Consider the following 22,238-nt stretch of genomic DNA (forward strand, 5'->3'; position numbering starts at 1 on the left):
GACAGCATGGGTGGCACGGTGGCTGGGAAAAGGACGCGACATGGAGCCCCTTCCGTGGCCACAAAAAGGGCGAAAAGTGGACTGCGGGGGCAAGGGGCAGAGGAAAGACCAATGGACCAAGCCGTTGCACGGGAACCCTTGAATCCCTCCAAGACAAGCCCACTTTGTCTCCAAAGAGACGGGAACCATCAAAGGGCATGTCCATGAGGGGCTGTTGGACATACGCAGAAAAATCAGAAGTACGCAACCAGGCGTGGTGTCTCAAGGCCACCGTCGTAGCAACCGATCTGCCCAGAGAATCGGTCGTGTCCAGCCCACAACGGATTGTGAACTTCGCCACATCTCTCCCATCGTTGACAGCTTGGGAGACGATAGAACTGGCCTCCTCCGATATCTGCAGCAGGACTTGCGCAACCGTACCCCACAAAGAGTGGGTATAGCAGCCCAAAAGGCATGCAGTGTTCACAGACTGCAGCGCGAGACTGGAGGAAGAAAACAACTCCTTACCAAATTGTTCCAGCCTTTTTGATTCCCTATGCGGGGTTGGGGAAAGGAATGCACCTGAAGAAGAGAAAGCCTGAATGACAAGACTCTCAGGTGTGGGGTGTTGGGACAGGAAATTAGGGTCGTTCGGAGCGGGTCAATGGCGGTGTGCGATAGTCCTATTCACAGAAGCCCGTGTGTTGGGTTTGGACAAAGTACCCAAAAGGACATCAATGAGGGCTTCATTGAATGGCAAAAGGGGATCGGATGTGGAAGCCCCTGGCTGAAGCACCTCAGTCAGGAGATTGGACCTGACCTCTACAGTAGGAAGCTCAAGGACCTCAGCTGCCCTACTGACCACCATACCATAAGTTGCTCACTCTGCCGTAGCCACGGTAGGAGGAGACAGTATGCCAGCGCCTGGAGAAGTATACAGAACACTGGGGTTGCCCAATTCCTGTGCCCAGTCCAAAGGTGGGTCATCTTGGTATTCATAAGGATCCAGGGACCCCTCCAATCCTTCCCCAAATTTGTACCCATAGCAAAAAGGTCAGAATCCGAACTGGGGTGAATAGGCCCCATCGAAGACAAAGGTGGCGTCACTCTGACTCAGAGTCGATGGGGATAAGGATTGGGTCGGCGTCGATAGTAGGCACTACTGACGGTGGGAGCGTCGACAATCGACCCAGCGCCGGGGTAGATCTCAATGGTGCAACCGGTGCCGGTGTGGATCCGGAGGGGATCTCGGTGGCCGGAGTCAAAGCTGCCGGTGCGGAACCCGAAGGCCCCTTAACCAATCCCCTTGGGCCCGAAGGTGGCGTAACGGGGACAGTCCACCCAAAGATGAGGCGCATGGCCTCATAGAATTCTTAAGTTGGGCGGAGTCAGAGTGATGGTACTTCTTCAAAGACTTACTTTTCTTACCTGCATCTGAAGATTTTGAAGACGACGAATGGTGATGGCTCCGAGAACGGTCTCGAGACCATCCTCTCGATCGAGACCGGGACTTATGCGGAGTCAAGTGCCGGGGCACCATGAGTTTGAGGGACCACTCCCTCAAGGCCTTTGGGTGCATGGCCCGACACTCTGAGCACGACTTCGGGACGTGGTCATGCTCGAGACACCACAAACAAACCCAATGTGGATCAGTCACCGACATCATGTGGTGACAGTCCTCACACGGCTTGAAACCGGTCTTCGGGGACATCCTCGAGGCAACAAATATCTCACTAGAAAAATCTACAAAACTGTCGGTCAAAAAGAGACCAGGGTAGCTCTCTCCAGATCAGCGGGTTGCGTAGAAAGAAAAGAACTGACGTCACTGCACAAAGGCGGCGTCTATGTACTACTCCCGACGTCATTATGGCGACTAAGATGCCAACGACGCCCGCAGAGTTGACCTACGCCACATACTGACGCGCAAGGGTATTGCTCGAAGAAAAATCTCCAGATCTAGTCTGAAGCCTGGGGGAAATTCTGAGGTAAGGAACCTGCAACTAGAAGTCTCTATCAGATATGAAATCTTCAATATACTTTTCAAGATGAACACAAACACCACATAGTTACTGGATAATCTTTTTGACTGCTGCACTATCACCTTTTAGCCATTGACTATTTCCTCCCTCTTGCAAAATGATGTGATGACGACATTCAGCAATGTCATACCTAAGTATTACCAAAAAAGAAGTACCAGGACTCTGGAGGGATATGAACTCAACCACTGATGGAATGGTATTGGCACAGCCCAATCAACATTTATATGACACTGCCGCCACCAGAACACAAACCGTCCTGGTCTTCTTGATCAGTGAGTCACCCCCGCCCCCGGAGGGGGTGCGGCTATAGAGATTGGGACATTTTGGAGGAGCGACTGCACTGCGACCTGCCCGATGGGTACACCCCTCGTATCCCTGTCAACTGGTGCGGACTGCGCTGGTACAGAGGGTATGCTGCAGTTCGTGGCAAGCGGGCCTGGCCTTCCTAGAGTCGGCCCAGTGAGACATATGCTCCTCAATGCTCTAACCTACACCTTGCAACTACTAGGAGAGCAGAGCAAAATAATTGGTTCTGGGATGGCGGGCCTTGTAGACTGGCATTGTACGACACCCCCTTCAGGCTTGGTCATTGGAGCATTGGCCCCAGTCATTGGTGACCCACTTTCGGTCCTGGCCTATGTGACCCCCTTAACACTTCAAAGGCAATGGGTAAAGGACAGCCTAAACAGTGGAAGCTTGCTGTTGACAAGCAGAAAAACACCTCAACATAACGCACCCACGATGTCTGAGACGGGGGCAAGCAGGGTCAAAGACTCCGATATATCCATCAATGCCACTGTAATAATGATGGAGTTGCGTGATGGTTTCAAGGCCAACAACGCCAGGTTTGACTAAATAGCTAGCCGTCTTGACTGGATGGGGAAGCACCTTGATTGACATGATATGCGAATGGCACACACAAAGGGCCGAATATCAAAATAGAGGATACTACCACCAAAACGGCCAAGAGGTTAGAGATACTGGAATCCTGCCTGCACACAGTTGCCATAAAAAATGAAGACCTCGAAGCTCGGGGCAGACGCAACAATATTTGTATTCTGGGAGTGGCTGAAACGCCAAATACAGGGCGCATGGTCCTCTTTGTCGAACATCTGCTCAGAGTTGTTTGACCATGCTAGCTGAACCCCCATGTTCGTGGTGGAATGTGTGCACAGATGGCTCATGGCATGACCTGTGTCGGGAGCCGTCCCGTGACCGATTGTTGCACGTCTTCTAAACTACAAGGACTGTGACACGGCACTCCGCCTGGCCCGAGAAAAGACTCCTCTGCAATATAAAGGAGCCACAATTTCCATTTACCCGGACTCCACAATGGCGGCACAGGAGGCCAGGCAGACGTTTCAGGATGCTAAGGCCGCCCTTCAGGGTCTGGGTCTCTCATATGGCACGATATATCCCGCCAGACTCAGAGTCGATGTCCAGGGCAAGACGCATCCCTTCGATAAGGCGGTAGAGGTACTTGACTTTTGCAAGAAACATACCAAGGAGAAACCGCCTTCAGCCCACTCCTTGCCACAACAATCCCCAACACATACCTCAGGGACATCCAGCCAAGGCATGTTTCGGAGACATACTACAGCCCAGTCCCCAAAGGGCTACAACATTTCTACCCCGCCAGCTGTGGAGCCTGCTTGCTATGTGCGCATCATGGCACTGCTCCTAATTGCCTCTCCCCCAGGAGCACTGTGAAGTCTGGTCGGAATTTAAGACTCCTCAACAATGGATACACTGCTTAAACATAACAAAGCGACAAGGGGACCACTCGCTGGTGCGTTGCCACTCATCCATGGTTTATACCACACTATGGGGGTCATTCCGACCCTGGCGGTCATGGACCGCCAGGGCCGGGGACCGCGGATGCACCGCCAACACGCTGGCGGTGCATCCAGGCCAATTCTGAAAAGGAAAACCGGCGGTTTCCCGCCGGTTTTCCCCTGGCCTGAGGAATCGCCATGGGGATTCCGACCCCCTTACCGCCAGCCTGGTTCTGGCGGTTTTGCCCGCCAGAACCTGGCTGGCGGTAACGGGTGTCGTGGGGCCCCCTAACAGGGCCCCACCAAGATTTTCAGTGTCTGCATAGCAGACACTGAAAATCACGACGGGTGCAACTGCACCCGTCGCACCCTTTCCACTCCGCCGGCTCCATTCGGAGCCAGCATCCTCGTGGAAGGGGGTTTCCCACTGGGCGGGCGGGCGGCCTTCTGGCGGTCGCCCGCCCGCCCAGCGGGAAACTCAGAATTACCGCGGCGGTCTTTTGACCGCGCAACGGTATTCTGACGGCGGGACTTTGGCGGGCGGCGGATGACCCCCTATATGTTGTAATGGGGTTATTCTGTTTTTGTTTTAATAAGGGAGCCGCTTTGCACTTTTCGCCAGGTGTGGGTGGGGGGATATGGGACATTTGGAATATAGGTAGTCCTGACACTGTTAGACTGTTGTCATTTTGTTTTAGGTGCACGCACAGGAGATGCAATGGGACTCTTTCACCTCAAATCGATGACTGTTACACAGACCACAGGGCAACCGACTCTAAATGTTACTTTCATGTCCTGGAATATTAGGGGTTTAAACAACCCGTGCAAGGGAAACAAGTTCTACAATATTTAACTAGACATGGCGCACTGGTCGCTTTCCTGCAGGAGACTCATTCATCACCTTTTTCTAGCTGTACATTTGCTAAACAGTGGGGGCCTCACCGATATTTCTCAAACTACAGCTCATACTCCTGAGGGATCTGCATACTAATCCATAAAACTTTACCCTTTCATCATCCGCACACTACTGCAGACACGCAGGGCGGAGTCCTCCTGGTGCCAGGCATACTAACGGGCCATAGGATCGCACTACTCAAGATTTATGCCCCTAATGTGGACACCCCAGGTTTATTTTACACACTTCAAATGTACATGGATAACCCATGGACCACTTGATAATTGGGGAAGACTTCAATCTTCTCCAGGATATACGCCTGGACACCACATCCCTACATCCCGCTAATAAAACCCAATCCCTGAAAGTTTTACGCGATATACGCCACATCCACTCACTGTGGGACCCTTGGTGGCTATCGCCCACTGCCGCGCTGATCTACACATTCTATTACACACCTCATGATACCTGGTCTTGCATTGATTTTTGTCTCATGTCACCACAGACAAGGCCCTGGCACCATTCTGTCTCCCACCTCCCTCAAAACCTCTAAGATCACTCTCCAGTCCGATTCGACCTATGCATTCCCTGCGCTGACTATATGGGGCGTCCATGGCACTTCCCCGCTATGGCCCTGCAAGACTAGGTATTTAGTTTGGACCTCCACTCTTATAGAATACTTTGCCATTAACGGGGCTTCGGTTACATCCAAAGCAACATTGTGTGAGGCGTTCAAGGAATACATCAGAGGGATTACTATTGCTTGCCCAAGCCAAATTGTTGGATGAATTCCGGGAGCTGGGGGAACGTGAGGCCAGGTTCCTGGGTAAATATGCCAGGCCACGTCAGTATGGTGAGGGCGAAAGTCCAAGCTGCACCTTGGCATGCTTTATACGGCCTCCCAGGTTGATTTCTTATTTCCCTGAACGATTGGAGCCCAGCGGCTCGAGGATCTCAACGACCTCCGAGGTAAAGACACTACTATTTAATTATCACAAGCAACTTTACACCACCCGCGTCCAGGGCCGCACACCTGAGATGCTGCAGTATCTGAAGGAGGTGGCCATGGTGTGGCTGAGCTCGGCACAGCAGCAGTATATAAGCAAGCCCTTCACAGCTGAGGAGGTGATGCTGGACATTGATTCATTAAACGGTTCTAAGGCTCTAGGCACGGACAGGTTTACTGGTGTCTTTTATAAGGCATACAAGCACATCCTGGCCCTCCCCCTTCTGGACATGTACCAGGAGGCCATGGACGAGGAAGTGCTCCTGCCCACACTTCGGAAGGCTGTGGTCACTTTATTACATCCAGACCAGGACCCCACCCTATGTGCTTCATACCGACCGTTGTCACTTTTGAATTTTGATAATAAAATTCTGGCAAAGATGGTGGCTAACCAGCCGTCTACTGCTGGACCAGATAATCTCACCAGCTCAATAGGGTGTACAATGTTTGCGTCCCTTCATAGAGTTTTCCCCTAAAATCCCGGCCACGGTTGCCCTACTAGACGTGGAGAAGGCCTTTGATTCATTTGAATGGCCTTTCTTAGAGGCCACTCTCCGTAAGCTTGGCATGCACCGTTTTTTTTCCTGCTTAATCATGCTGCTGTACTCCTACTGCTCATATTCGAGTTAATGTAACATTGTCACATGTCTTTTACATCACTTGGGGAAACTCAGCAGGGGTGCCCCCTATCACCCCTCTTCTTCATAATTGCTGTGGATCCTCTCATACGACACCTTCAGGCAAAACACATACACAGATACCGGACCCCTACTGGTCTCCTTATATGCGGATGTCATCCTCTTGTTTCTCCGTCACAAAAATGAGTCCGATGAGATTGCTCGGTTTGGCGCTTTCTCTGGATTACGGATTAACTGGCACAAATTCTAAGATATTCCTCCTCACAGACCCTGCGTGCATTGGGAGGCACTGACACTTCTGTATGAATGTGGGGGTTTTGGGGTTCCCCATTTTCAGTTATTCAGCTGCCCAATGCCCCTACGTGAACTATTGGTATCATCCAGATGTTCGGTTACCATATGCTATACCGGAAAGGGATATTGTGTTCCCTACCCGCTTACAATTGCTGCTCCCATCTGACCACCCACTGGATCCTACAGACATCCAGCGGTTGGCCTTGGCACCATCTGGCTCGCCTTCTCTCTTGCAGCTTGCTATACTCAGTGGCAGTCCCACTAGGTAACAATACTTGGCTCCCCCTTATAGCGGAAAAACTGGTGCAACATACGCTTTGCTCTATTCAGCTTTCTACTATAGGTGACCACTTACCATACGATCATGTATTCTCACGAACGGAGGATAGTCGCTTTGAATCAACCACGTACATGGATCATTTTGTCCTCTGCCGTTTTCAGAGCACACTGTCGGCACTTTTGCCTTCTTACCCAGAGGCACGCTCGGACTTCCCCACCCCTCACACTAATTATAACAGCAGACTCCAGTGCTGGTTTAAGTTCCAAGTTGTACCGCGCATGCCTTGAGCTTCTCCCAATTCAGGATCGAAGGCTGCGGGAGGCCGGGGAGGCAGACTTGGGGCATCAGCTGTCCGATAAGATATCGTACGAATGTTGTTCCCAAACATGCACAGCACCTCTCTATCACAGGCACAAGATTTTACACTATAAATGTCTCCGTAGAATCTAGGTAACACCCAGTGCCCTAGTAAAAATAGACCCCTCTCTATCATCTGCATGTCTGAAATGTAAAGTGGAAAATGCAGATTTTGCTCATTTAACATGGACATGCGGCGGAGTGGCGGAATACTGGAGGAACGTTTTCAATACATTGACGTAGATGGTGTGCACCTCTGTTACTCCTGACTCCCGGATGGTGCTGCTGGGATATGTGGAGAAAATTGCTAAACCTCTTCAACGCTTTGCAGCCATAGCCCTTCTCCTGGCAAGGCCTGGAATAGCTCTACACTTGGGTTTCCAGGACACTGCCGGCGTGGGCATGGCTTCAGAGCCTCATTTACTGTGAAACAACTATCGAGATATATGCCTCTCTGCAGCTTCACATCTAAATAACATCTGGCAGCCTCTGAGGGACCATTTGTCGACCCTTAATAACACTGAGCTGTCCGGCAATACTGCCTATGAACACTCTTCTGCCCAGGAAGTGCGGCTATCTGAGACGGAGGCCTCGAAGCATTTTGACTCGGACCTCTCAATGACAATGGTACATAATGTGCATCATCCTTCAACAATTCACACCGGCCCTTTACATGAGACGCTTATGTGATGTATAGACTAGTATGTGTATATTTCTCGAAATAGGATTGATTAATGGCATATGTCTATTTCTGCTGGGTGCACAGTTTGTTACCTTATTTTTTCTTGGTTCAAAAACGTAATAAAAATAATTTAAAAAAAACATTCTTATGGCTTTTAATGCAGGACGAGTGAGCAATTAGAGTTCAGCACTTTATCAGGTCATCTTGCACACCGAGTTTTCACACTAAGAGATAGTCACAGGTGTTTGCTCCCAGAGGGTTTACTTTCACACTGGCACAAAGAGGTAATGCTGAAACGAGTAGCACACAGGTCCTGAGTTTGTCATACCAAGATGTGACAATGTCCTGTCACAAAGTCAGTGCTCTTCTACAGTACTGGCCGTACGTTCGACATCAGCAGAGGTATCCCCGCTGATCACGGATGGATTCCGGAGTAGAATGGGCAGGAATTCAATGGATGAAAACATTTGCAAACCACAAAAGCGTTGTCAAAATCATCTACCAAATACCTTGCCACCATATAGACGTCTTTAAGTTGGTCTTTATTAAATATTATGAAGAGGCATTTCTTTTTGCGCAGCCAATCAAAAATGGCAAGCCGAATCCAAAATGACAAGTCGAAAGGCAAAACCGAAAAACACCATAGGTAGTGCCCAAATGTTCTTCCAGGCATTCCAGATATAAGCACAAAAAAAGAACAATTGGATATGAGTGAGGAATGCATATTTAAGAGGGGCTGCACACCCTGATCGCCCACCTAAAATGTAGGCTGGAGCACGTTCTCTGAGGAAGCCATTTATGGTTCTTCATTTGGTGTACACAATTCACAATCCTATAGGAACGAGGAAGGACAAAAACGGAGAAGATGGCGGTGTTGTCTGGCAAAGCTCTAAACACTAGTCCACTGAAGGAATATTAATGGAGTGGCCTTTTTGAGTGATTTATTTTCCTTTTTATCATGGTGCTACTAGGTGTACTCCACAGGGAGAATGACACACCCACGCCACGTGAAAGGAAATGCCAGAGTAAGGATGTGTTGGACCATTCAACCACATATGAAGTGTTATGAACTTGAGCGAGGTGTTAAAGTCTTGCTGAGCCCTGGGCCTGCCAATGCTTTAACTGGCCCAGGGTGGGGCCTACAATGTGGAATTTAGAGCATGCATTTAGATATGAACCCAAGCAATGATCCGCTGTCCCTTTAATTAAAAAATATATATAAATATATTGTAAACTGACCTTCCATGAGGTTTTATGCTGGATGCTGTACAGAAGGGATTATCAGGACTACTACTGTGTAATGCTGTGCTTTTACAAACCATTCGTCTGATTCCATTCTGTGTCCATTTGTGCTACAATGTTCACCTTAGGGGTGTAAAAGGTTTGATTTACGGGTGCCAATTCCCTTTTGAAATGCACAAAATGTGAATTTGCATTCTTAACTACTGCTTCACATATAATATTCCACTATTCAAGTGTGATATGTGGGAGTAAATCTGTTCCAAGGGAAATGCAGTAGGCATTCCAGGGTGGGAATGCCATGAAATGTGTTTAACATCTACACACCTGTATGTCTGTGTGTATTTGTGTGTGCACCATACGAAGCTGAACTTTTACTCCTGTCAAGGACAGGAGGAAATCCCTATCCAGAGTTGGCAATGGAACAGAATTCCCTCAAAGTGTTGGTGTGGGTTGTACAGGAAGACATTTCTCTACTTAAAAGAATTACCCATGTGTAGCAGTTTAGGCATGAGTACTAGTTAAAAGCTGCAAGTTTTTTTAGCGTCTTAATGTTCATACTAATATATGAGAACACTAAAAATTAATAAATTACACCCAATCTTAGGTGAAAACCTATGGGCGAAGATTTATATAATGTTTTGTGAATTTGCCTCCCTCTTATGTTTGGCACAGGTAATTGTCATTTGACTTGTTCATGTTGACTGACAGGCCCACTAATAGTAAGTGAGGTTGCATCTTAAAGAGGACAGATGTGACACAACGCCTTTGTCAGTTACCTGTCACTAGAGAACCCCTTTGCACCTAAGCATCTACTAGTGCTACAATAATCATGAAATTGACTTGCTTACATTTTCCAGTTATTAACCAAGTTTCCGACTAATGCTGGCGCATTGGGAAGATCCATAACGTGAGGAATCCACTGGTAGTTGTATCCATCAGAAACTTAATTTTCCCCAAAACTGATGGAGAAGGCAGAGATCCAATATGTCTGTTCTCCCTTCTTAATCCCTAGAGTTAACATCATAATGTTCTTGTGGTTTCAGCTCATCCTTCTGCTTTTTTGTGAGCATTTATAACACTTATTTTTTAAGCTTTCTGCGTTATAGTGCAGCGTGTACCATTTCAGAAAGGACTGCACCTGTTTTTTTTTTTTTTTTAGTGTGCAGGCCTTTCCATTGACCAAAACATTTTTTTTTTTGTTTTAAAAAAAATAATTTTACAGTGTTCAGCTTTGTCCACTTTCCAAACCTACATCATTTAACAGAAACAAATAAAATAACTAAATATATTCAGAAATAAAAGTACAATTTCATCTAAAAAGAACTCGGAAAATAACTCAAACATCCTTCTGAAAACCAAACGCAGTTAATGTACCATGAACTCAGAAAACCAGCGTAAAAAAATAGTTTCCGTTTTTTTTCTGTTTGTTGGGTTTATTTAAAGGCCAAATCGTTTAGAAAAAAAAAACACAGAGGAAGAGAGTTAAACGAGTGGGAAACTGTCCTCCCTCTATGGAAGCTCTGGTTTGCAAAAAGCCAGAATCGCAAACCGCAATCTGAATAAAAAAAATTACACTGCCAAGATCCCAGTGAACTGGCGAGCAGCTCCTACACATAAACTGCATAACATAAAAGACGGAGCAAGAGAGTCCTGAGTCAAAGAGCACATGTAGCACCTCAGTCATACCAGACTACAAATAATGGGAACTACATTTTAGCCCACTTCACTATAGAAATGTGAAGTCTTTAATGAGCAGATACAACAGACCTTGAGGAAACTGAATACACATATGCAAGAAAACTACTAACCTCTCGAAGCATATTAGCTTCCTTCTCCTTCTGATCCAAAAGACTCTCTAGGTGATGGACATGCATTTCAGCCTCAGCCAGTCGCCTGGTTCTTTCATGGTCTTCTTCTGTGGCTTTGGATGACAGTCCCTTACTCTGCAACATCTCAAGAAGCTTTTTGATGGATTCATCACGAGCATTTAGCGTCTGTTTTTGTGTCTCAATGCGCAGCTCCATCTCTTCCAATGTCTTCCGCAGCAGGAAAAGTTCCTTGGCCTGGCGCTCATGCTCAGCATGAAGCCTTTGGAAATTCTCCTCTGTGAGATCTGCCACAAAGGGCTCATTAGTCCTGCTGCCACTATCCTGTTGAAAGAGCTGGTTCAGGTCCCGCTGAATCCGTAATTCATCCTGAAGAGCTTGAATGGTCATCTGCAAGTGCTAGAATCAAAGAAGAAATAATAAGTAATAAGTAATAAGAATAATACGATTAAATCAATTTAAGCAAGCTATACAAATTCCAACACTCAAAGAGTACTGGGTAAGAAGGCATGATTAAATACAGAAGGACCAAGACAAAGAACACAGAACAAGTAAATAATAAACAAAATAAAAGCTCTTATTAGGTGGTGTCTGGCTGGATGAAAGTGAGTATCTAAAACACACTAGTTTAAATGCTTAAGAGAACTAGAAAAGGAGCCACATCATAAGAACCGTTCAGATCCGCAGGATTAGTTGGTGAAAGTAAGCTAAAGAGAGCTGTATGGTGACATTATATATTGTAAATATTTGCCTACCTCATGCCAGAGTGGCCACCTGCTTGCTTGCGCTATGCTGGAGTAGCCACATGCTACTCAAGGAACCTGTGATGCCATAAGCCAAGTTGGCACTCTCATCTACCAGCTCTTATTTACAAGAATACTTCCTATCATGTTGAGAATAGATCCAGAAGGAGCAGGTTACTTTTGCCCTGCTTGGAAGAAATAAACCCAAGGCAGGAAATTGCTTCATTGTTCAGGAGACTAAAGTAATCTGATTTAGGGGGATATCGTTTGGTAGTTCGACATCACGTGTATCATATTAACTTCTACTGAATGTGAAAACAGCACACATATGCTTTTTCGGTACGAATTTTCTCTGTTGCAGTGTCAGAAAAACTCAACAACAAAGGGTATTACTTGAGCACATATGGGAGAGTAAAATCACATTTGTGAAAGAGGAAACCCAGATTTCCCACAATGACAGACTGCTATTTCATGGCGGACTGGTTGGTCACTGATCTAGTGGGGACAAGTTGCAACACTTTAAATTTTGGATTTCTTTTTATTGGGGAGAGTGAGCTACTGGTGCGGATTTTAAAATGGCCTGCAATTCCAGAGACTGTCTTAGCCCATCCTCATGCTCAAAAACAATCCTTTTGGAGCGTTCTACCCAGTAGGTTCTGGTGCCAGGTGGCCCAGGATGATCTAGTCACCAAAACAAGACCACGTGAGGCTCACAGCAGGGTTGGACTGCTGATTTTAATCAGGGGGAGTCCCCACATGGGCAAACTGCTTCTCCTGGTATACAGGGGGCTGATGGCAGCCCCAACAGGCAAATCTCAGCCTTCCTCGACTTCAAGGAGTGCTCTCTGGCACCCCACTTGTACTGCATGTCTTGCTGCTTTTCTATAGCCCATTAGGCCACTGGTACTGTTCCTAGAAAAATCATCAGTACAGTTCTACCTACAGTATGTTTTTCTAGCTACTTTCTAAGGCTCTGACTTCATAGACTGAAACATGGGTTGGAGACCTAGCTGATGTAACAACTGTGAAAAATATGTTTTTTTAATTCAAATTCCTACAAGGGAAGATTGAGACCACTAGAATGGTGGCCCTTGAAAAGCCAGGCTGCAACCCAGATGGCGAAACACTAGCCTGAGTCAGGACTTTAGTATCTCCAGAATTAGGCTGATTCCATTAACATATTTTTTGTTTCCACTTAAACATCCAATGATTTAAAAAAATATTTGCAGGTACCAGAGTGTTTTATCAACTAACCAAGTCCACCAAAGGGATGACAGATAACACATGATGGAGCTACTTGGCCAATGCACTTGCGGTTTTAGACACCTTAATGAAAAGTGGCTTAAATGCGTGGTCACAAAATAGTAACAAACAAAAAAACACTAGTACATCCCTTTAATGAAGCCTTGCGACTGTTGCACCCAAACAGAACTTAGATGATAAATGGTGCATTAAACAAGGAATGAAGAAGCTCTCCACCCTCACAAAAACACCTCGATATCACCTTGTAAGCGGCTTATGGATTCCAAAACTTGAAAATGAACATTAAGACTTACTGAAAATAACAGTTAGCAAGCCACAGTCAAAACCTCTAACTGAATGCAATGTAGCAACTGAATTCTATAGCATTTCTCTGAAGGTTCAGACTTTTTTTTGACATCTTAATTTTGATACCTTAATCTTCGTTTGGCATAGAAGCCTAAATCTAATGTACACATCTACTTTCTTTGGTGGATTTTAGGAGCACCCCTTCTGTTTACATTGGCTATTTTGAGGACTTCACAAAGAATTTGAGGAACCTCCTTGACCATCTTAAATTTAATCATGGCTATTGACAGGTATCAAAATGGGTGAAAAATTGAAACTCCTTACTATTTAACTTTTTAGAATGGGTGGAACATGACATGTACTTTCAATTTCACAATAAATAAATCGACAAACAGAGGTTTGAGGTAATAATTTAGGAGACATTGTATTGTGATAACTATCTGCTATCCTAGCATCAAACTCTTGGAACCTAGGGGGTCATTATGACTTCAGCGGACGGAAAAGACCACCCACAGAAGTCCCAACGGGTAGGTTGCTGCCAGTGCGGCCGCCTCCCTGCTGGCCCCATTACGAGTGTCCCACTGGCCCAGCGGGAAATGGCCTACAGCATTGTCGCCAGCGGCAATGCTGTAGTGAGTAGGGTGCACCACCTTCCATCACAATGTTCACTGTCTGCAAAACAGACAGTGAACTTTGCGACGGCGCTGGCCAGGGAGGCCCCAGCACTGCCCATGCTGAGGCATGGGCCCCCATGGGGCACCCTGCACCCCGTCTCCACCATCCTTTACATGGCAGTGTTAACACCATGTAACCGCTGGCGGAGAGGTGGGTCATAATCCCCAGGGTGGCGCTGCCCTGGCGGATGAGGACCGATGGCACCACTAAACCCTCCTGTGGAGAAAAACTGGCAGTCTGACAGAGACGCTACCACTGCGGTAGCAATGTGACAGTCGGACCAGCAACCACGTCCCTGTCGGCCGGTAGACCACCAGGGTCATAATGAGGGCCCTTGTGTTTGAGGGATAAGCTTGACTAAGGTTTTGTTGGTAGTACTATCTATGCTGCAGGAGGACAGCATAGGTGGTCAAGGCTAAGAAGGTAACTTAGTGGCAACTTTCTTGCCAATTTACCATACAGCAGCAGATGATGTAGGGATAGCATGGTCAGTATATGTGTCAGATGTACATCAGCTTAAGCAAGCAAAGGAAGGGATAGACTTCACCATTATCTAAGAAAAATCTTTTATATTTTCTGTTGTTGCTATTCATCTGTCTAGACAGACCAGTTGTTCGAATACTTGATCCTGGAGCAGAACCAATCCTCTGTTTACTTATGGGTACTTAGATGAACCAGGGCAGTATCACAAGAAGTCACAACTCTTCCTTAGTTCAACTGTGTAGATTTAAACTAAATTTGGAACTAAAGTTGGCACTAAAATGTGTTTATGCAATTAGGTTTGTTGGATTATTTAAAACGTTGATTGCTGGGGTACCTTCAGAACTCTTTGTTCGCTTAGCTGATACACTAAGGCACTCAGCAAACAACAATAACATTTCAAGCCCTAACAATGCTGAATATTGCGAGACCTCATAATGCTTGCACAATACCAAAAGACAACTCTTTAAAGGGCAACCATCCTCATCTGTTCCCTGTAATGCTTTGAAACAGCTTCAGAGCACTATTACATGTTTCACAAAAACGCAATATATACTGGTCTCGCCTTAGGAGCCATCTATGCAACCAAAAGTGAGGGTTTGAGAGCTGGATGCACAGACCATGTCACAGAAAGCTCTGGGGCGGCTAGGGAAATACAAAAGCATTCAGTGGATACTGCCATCCTCCGACAGTGCTCTGGCTTCTAAAGGAGATCAGAAGCTCTAAACCCGTCACTCTTGCAATTGCCCCAGAAATGGAATTATTCATTAGGGAAAGTATCGCATCAGAGGTCTGATCACAGACATTTTGAGTGCAGCCATATCGTCCGCTTATGGATTTAGGATTTTCAACGCTGCCAGAACTGTATTTCTCTAACTGTCACCCCTTCACCAATCTTTTAGTTCTACCTCCTTTCCTGCCCTGCTAGTATTGTTTAACCCCTAATATTTCCCTACAAACAAACATATTCAACAGACAAATTCAACTACCTAAAAGCACTGCGGCTCCACCTGGTGAGATACAATTAAACTATCAATCTGAGTAAACTAACTCAGTCCACATGGTTACACTCTAATTCACTGTAATCATGTCCTAGCCTTCTTCTCGCCTGGTCTTGTCTCTTTGATCCATCTGCCTACTCACAGGCAGTGCTTTTATGCTGCTATTGAGTGGCATAAAGCACTATACAAATAAAACATAGAACATAACTATCTGGGATGTTATGTCTTTCAATGTTATCCCTATCCCCAAAAGTGCAATTTCAAACAAGCATGGCTGATGCTCCTTGGTACTCGTTTTACGCAGCTTTTGTCAGCTGGCACGAACGCTTGTCATTGGCATATTTCCTGGCTTCTCGCAATGCAAGCTTTAAAATGATGTGTACTTCTGTGCACTTTTCCTCGTGCTATAAAAAGTCAGGCTCTACCAAGAGGAGCAAGGGGGTGCATTGTCAGGCAGTTACAGAGGTTAGCAGTTATTGCATTCTGTAATGGCACAGGAGAATAAGCCTGCATCCTTTTGCTGAGATGCCGGCGCAAGGTGAGAGGTACACCCTTGTGGTGTTACTCTGTCTCCTGCCAAAGATCAAAGATGATCAGGATGTTCCAAGGTAAATAGAGCAGCAGACGACCCTGTACTCAACTTGCATATATGGAGTGGGTAATCACAGAAAGCCAGACTTATGCTCAGCTGTGCATATTCTATTTTATCAATTCACTGACCTCTGTGCCACAGCAGGAGGTTTTAAAACGTTTTTCGGATTTTGTTTCTGGGATTTGTCTTGCCAGGTTTGTGATTTTCTAATTAGCAATCCACTTACTCCACAGCACAGCACACCCCATTATCATTTTAACATCTGGCATAAGATCCTAACAATGTGGAAAGAAAGCATTTTACAAGGAACTCAGGACTTGTATTGCCCTTACTAACTAGGTGCAAAACCAGTCCAGTTCAGGTTGGACTGTTCCGAGTGAAGCAGGGTCAAGACTGATCTCTGCATATAATTGAGTTCAAACTTAGGAAACATGGAGTGCAAAATAACGAAGGATTGGGATGCGGTGTTCGGAATAAATTATGTCAAAATTTTCTAATACAGTAATCATTAGACATGGTAAAAGCTGAATTGGAATCATGATTCAAGTACGGGGGATACGTGTTAAAAATTGCAAGATGGTTTCTTTGGCTGAAGTTGATGACATCTTGTTTATATAGGACTGACTTAAAATCCCGTGAAGCAGTGTGATGACGAATCTTCAAAGCCTGAGTTGAAGAGGTCGTCTTTGAGGCGTTCTATGCAAATTTTAGTAGACAAGTGAGTATAAGGGACAAATGTAAGTAATAGCTAGAAATATGACTTTGGTTTTTGCATACTTGCATAGCCAACAATATTTCATCACAGGATAAGTAAGCAATGTGCTGGAACAAACGAGATTAATGGATTTCGCCACACTTAGTAAGAGACAACTGGAAAAATATTTATCATTTATTCTGCCTAAAACATCATTTCTTAGTGTCAGTGGCTGGCATGTGCTCTATTATTTAGGAGTAAGTTAGAAACTTTGAATCCATAATTATTTTTCATGTGATGTATGGAGTCGTATTATGATTATTGGCCCAGTCAAAATTAAACCATTAAACAAATGATGGATATGAGGACTTTTCTAACTGTAGAACATTAGAAACTTACAAGGCAATAAACAAATGATCAGAAAGATTGAAGAGGTCATGTGTGTTAGCCCTGCATATTTCAACATGATGATGAGTATCTTTCTGTGTGTTTTGTTTTAAGGCATCTGTAATATGTTGTGAGCAAGCCTACACTCACAAATAATATATCCCTAGTGTAGGATAGAGGTTTGCTGCCTCCCAAACTGGCAAAAAAATAACTTATTAATTTGTGTTATGTGCTTGCATAAACTATTGAGTTGTGTGGGAACATTTATCATTGATTATAGCAAAAGATACACAGCTGTCCGGACGGAGGACATAGGATGTAGTTGAATCTACTGCAACATTGTGTCAATTCTTTTTACAAAGTTTACTGTTATCAGACTCATCACCAGGATTTCAGGTGACAGATGACCTCTTCTGGCATGAGGGATTCAAGCATCAAACTGTCAGTTTCAATGGGAGAAGTGAGCATGAGTGGGATACGAGTGTGTGTGTGTAATGAGAATGTAAAGATATATATTCAATTGTTGTTTCCTACTTTGAGAAGAAATATTTTTGGTTGAGTGAATATATATTTTTCAAGTTTTGATTAAAAAATGTTTTTAGCTATGTGAGTGACAAACTGGGCGTGAAACCTCTTGTAGAATTACTGTTTAAGTCCAATAAGGACCCTAACAACCTTAAACGTGAATTACATAATAAAAGATTGGTGGAGAGAGCTACTTACATGTAGAAGATCATAAGTGATACCCCACCTGTCACCAAGAAGTGCCATCCCCGTTATAACAGTTAATTCAGTATGATACCTACAAATTTGCTAATGAGATCAGTTTTATCACCTTATACAGTTACAGCTATCACTGTGTAGTTATGGTTCAGCAAAACCTTCCACTGAAAAGGATTTTTTTTTAATGCACCTATAACTTTGGCCTCCAGAGATGGATCTGCCACATAACTGGGACTCAGAATATGCAGCTACGGTCCTACATGGCAATTTTGCTGCACTTCCATGCCCAGGAATAAAATATGAAAGGAGAATCAAATAATACCTTTTTTATTTTAGCTTGCATTAAAACATTTGCTTATAGCTAAATCAAGAACTACCAAGTGGATTTATGTCAAAGTAAGCAAGAATATAGAACGTTAAAACCTCCATTTGAGACTTTAGTGTAAATCTGTAGTTTTTGAGGTATTTGCCATTGAAAAGGTGAAGGGTGCACTTGAAATGGTAAAACTTTTGACTAGTTTGTCAACTTTATTTGCTTATAACTTCTGCAGTATTTAATGAACATGCATGAAATTTGGCCGGTAGTTAGTATGGTGAGATTAATGTTGGGATTTTCAAAATTCAGGCAGATCAAATGGAGAAATCAGTTTGGCAGCATTGAATGGATGTGCATGAACAGCGGCAGGAAGTTAGCACATTTGGCCTACTTCTGGTATTTTCAAATATGTCCAGATCTTGAAGCTAGTTAAAAAGGGAGTGAACGATGGGAAAAAAGTGTTCACAAAAATCTGGCAGACGTTTTACAGGATTATCTTTCTATGGTTTATGAAGATTTGTGCCAATCCACAATGAGGGATACACTTAAAAGGGGGAAGTGGTAAAGTTAAAAAGGAAGGCCAAAACATTTTTGATCTGCAAACAACGTTTACACCGTCTAATGAATCTGCACAAAAACACAGTTACGTTGAGGTTCAGCGACCACAAAACATTACAAAAACCTACGCAATTTGCCCTTATGGTGTGCAACAACACACATCTTAATTCATACCCTCCGCCATGCTCAAGACACCTCATAGCCAATGGGAAGTGTATACGAAAAATAAAAAGCCATTTACAAAAAGCAAACATGACAGATGCAAGTTATTCATGTACCTTGTGTGTTGCACACAACAACTAGCACGTCATGGCTTTCTGTTTTATGTGTTCCCTGAACAATAACTAGGTTTTAGCTGTTTTTTTTTTCTCGAGAATATTACTTTACACAGTGGAGCCAAAACATACGTATGAACAAGCTTCTGTTGAAGAAATTAAATAACACTGATAAGGTTTAGCATATGTTGAAGGAGTTTGTTCTACAATCATGTCTACTACATGACGACGAGATTAAAACAAAATGGATCTAAGCCCCAGTCAGCATTCCAGGGTGCTCCACTACTCAGGCCATAAAATAAAGATAATATTAACAGTGAAAGGCAATATTTAAAAAACTGTACAAAACGCAATGGTTCTGGGTCACAGATAATGAGGTAGAAATGGTGATAATCTCGGACCACAATGATAGCTACACTGTTCCGGCTAGGGCCAGCACATGTCAGCAGAAGCGGTCATGCCTTGGTAACCTGACTTCAGTCGAAGCATGAATAAGGCATGCAGCTTTCTGCCTCTGGCAGCCAAGCAAATCACCAACAAACCATGCCAGGAGCTAGCTATTCTGACTCAGCTCCACGTCCATATACCCGACTGCCTTCTTGTCAGATCAATATTGACAATAGCCCATTTTACATTTATCTTGCTACTCAAGGGCTGCTCTGAAATTGAACCTCAAGTAAGCATTACAATTACACTGCACGTCGGTCAGACGTCCCAGTATCTAAATGTCAGGGTTGAAAAATACAACAAACATTTGTATCGGAGAAAACGAATCTATTACTTCAATCTTTCCCTTCAGGACAGAGGTACAATCTGAACAAATATTAATTCCAAGAAAGCTGAAGTTATTGCCCTTTCACAGTTCCCCGATTGTTTCTGATGCCCTCATGCAACACATCCTTAATGCACAATAGCATAAAATATGCAAAGATCATATAGCCCTCAGACATGAAGACTTTGCTGCGACAGCCTGATGTTTTTATACACAGAGATGAAGTTGATAATAACTGGTAGCTATACAGTTTGTCATTAGACTCCTTCTGTAAATGCACTGACTCAGTCCTGATGTCCTTTGTTGCCTACAATAGGGCTCTGGCATAGATCTACAAGGTTTGGCTTTCCCACCCACCAGTACCCATACTTATTTTGGCGCACCAACTCTTGAGCGTGAAAGTCCAGATTATTGTAGCCCCACTTGACATATCTGTCAGTCTGGTGTCTGTGCTTTCTGAGTTACTAACATTCAAGTAAAGGTATCAGCACACAGTGGTAATTCACTCCCAATAATGTTCTTTGGAGTAGTACATACAATTACTGTACTAAGATAAGGCGCTTGTATATGTTTAGAAGTGTTTTTTCAACCATCTCATCCTGTTGCTTAGTACTGGAGTAATAACCACACAGAATATAATTAGAACCGCACAAATGCACAACACTAAGATCGAGAATAATATGATCATTTCTAACATGACTAGAAGGTTATTAGCAGCTTAACACCATGAAGACTACATGCACTACACAATGAGAGCATGGAGAAGTTAACTTGCCTCTAAGGTTTCATGGGATTCAGCGCTCTGTACACATGTTCACAGTTGGGATCTGTAATTATCAGACTTCGGCAGGGAGAGAATGTACCTTCTGAAGAAAATAACACATCAGCTAGGCTCACCTCCTCTCTGATACTGACTGTCGGTATAAGGATGGATGTTACTGCAGTATAGCAGGACCTCTGCAATAACCTGGGATGAAGGATCTCTCTCCCACACTAACTTTTGCCCTACCTTGGTGGACTTTCCATTAATCCTAAGCATAACAGGCATGTCACCTTTTGCACATTCATTGTCAGGCCCTGAAATGTAGATGTCAAGAAACCTGACATTTTCAAAATGGAGTCTGGCATTGGGATCTTTACGACACCATCTGAGATTATCTAAAAATGGCAATATAGAACAAGCATTTGCAATGCAATAGGTCACGCATTTGCTTGAGTTAGAGCTATTAGCGTTGTAAACTCCTAACCGGACTATTCTTGCCACATAAACTGATTATAAAAAGTAAAACAGTTTCACATATGCGAGTCAACGATCGTCATGAGTGTAAAAGAGACACAGAAAAGGAAACAGAAGTTTGCTCGCAGTGAAATGTACCAGCAAAACTGCAATCATCCATGTAACCAGCAAAAGTAGAATTAGACATTTAACAGGGTCAATGTCATGCAAAACCCTCGACTACTGCCCAGCAAGATCGCGCTGAGTAGGAAATAAAAAGAAATAGTGCAGAAGCAATCGGAAAACCCAGAGCCTCATATGTTTTCAGTAGTTTACCGTTGCTGTGGAGGAGGGCTGGACACCGGAAAAGGCATGACGTATGCATGCCTTCCATTAATGAAATCAAGTGAATTTTAAAAGGCAAACCCACAAACCAACTAAACTGATGGGTGTGGTTAAAAGCCCACACAGAGATTACAACAGGGGCCAGAGCGCTTACGCACGCTCGACCCTAAAAATGAAGTGGCAGCATCACTACTATTGCCAGATCAATCAGTTACCTTTGGCACTGCCCACTACCAGGCTCTACTACTTAGACAAGTAAAGAAAGATATTCAAGTGACTATTCTAAACTGAATGTCCTCCTAGCACCAAGTCACAACTCTACCTCCATTCACATCAACCTCTTTCAACAAACAAATGCAAAAAGAACAGATGATGGACGGAATGCAGAGCAAATCAAACATTCACCTCCAGTCACAAAGATCTCGGTTTAATCCATCGTTTTTTTGTTCACCACGCCACCCCAGGTTGGACCCAGCCATATGCAAATCAGTCTTGACCCTGTTCCTCATGTGAACAGTCCAGCCCTAACTGCCAAGCCAGGTCCTCCCTGGACTGGAAACAAGCATCCTAGGACCGGTTTCAGGGTATCACCCTTCATCATCTAGGCTAGCTTGAATCCAGTGGCGCAGTGAGCACGGGACCCACGTCTGGGCATACCCTTCCAACTTGGGGCGACAAATGCAAAAAGAACAGATGATGGACGGAATGCAGAGCAAATCAAACATTCACCCCCAGTCACAGAGATCTGGGTTTAATCCATCGTTTTTTTGCTCACCACGCCACCCCAGGATGGACCCAGTCCACCAGCAAAAAAAACAAGCCGGGTGCAGAGATGCAGTAAGGCGTTGGGTGCCCAATGGTTTCCTATGGGAGTTTGATCCCGTGACAGAACAGGCTGCG

At 44.6% G+C, this 22,238-nt stretch overlaps 1 protein-coding gene across 8 annotated transcripts in view; it reads right to left on the reverse strand.

Annotated features, from left to right (window-relative positions):
- The window catches only part of ERC1 (ELKS/RAB6-interacting/CAST family member 1), a 1,341,708-nt gene that overhangs the window by 1,159,906 nt on the left and 159,564 nt on the right, over positions 1-22,238 (reverse strand). For all 8 annotated transcript variants that reach the window (XR_011202236.1, XM_069228108.1, XM_069228104.1 and 5 more), the window contains exon 3: positions 10,996-11,412. Coding sequence is in view for 7 of the 8 variants with exons in the window: in XM_069228108.1 (XP_069084209.1) it covers positions 10,996-11,412 (417 nt within the window). In the remaining variant the exon portion in view is untranslated. The remainder of the gene's footprint in view (positions 1-10,995; positions 11,413-22,238) is intronic.

The sequence above is a fragment of the Pleurodeles waltl genome, chromosome 4_1 (assembly GCF_031143425.1).
Source record: "Pleurodeles waltl isolate 20211129_DDA chromosome 4_1, aPleWal1.hap1.20221129, whole genome shotgun sequence".
Taxonomy (NCBI): Eukaryota; Metazoa; Chordata; class Amphibia; order Caudata; family Salamandridae; genus Pleurodeles; species Pleurodeles waltl.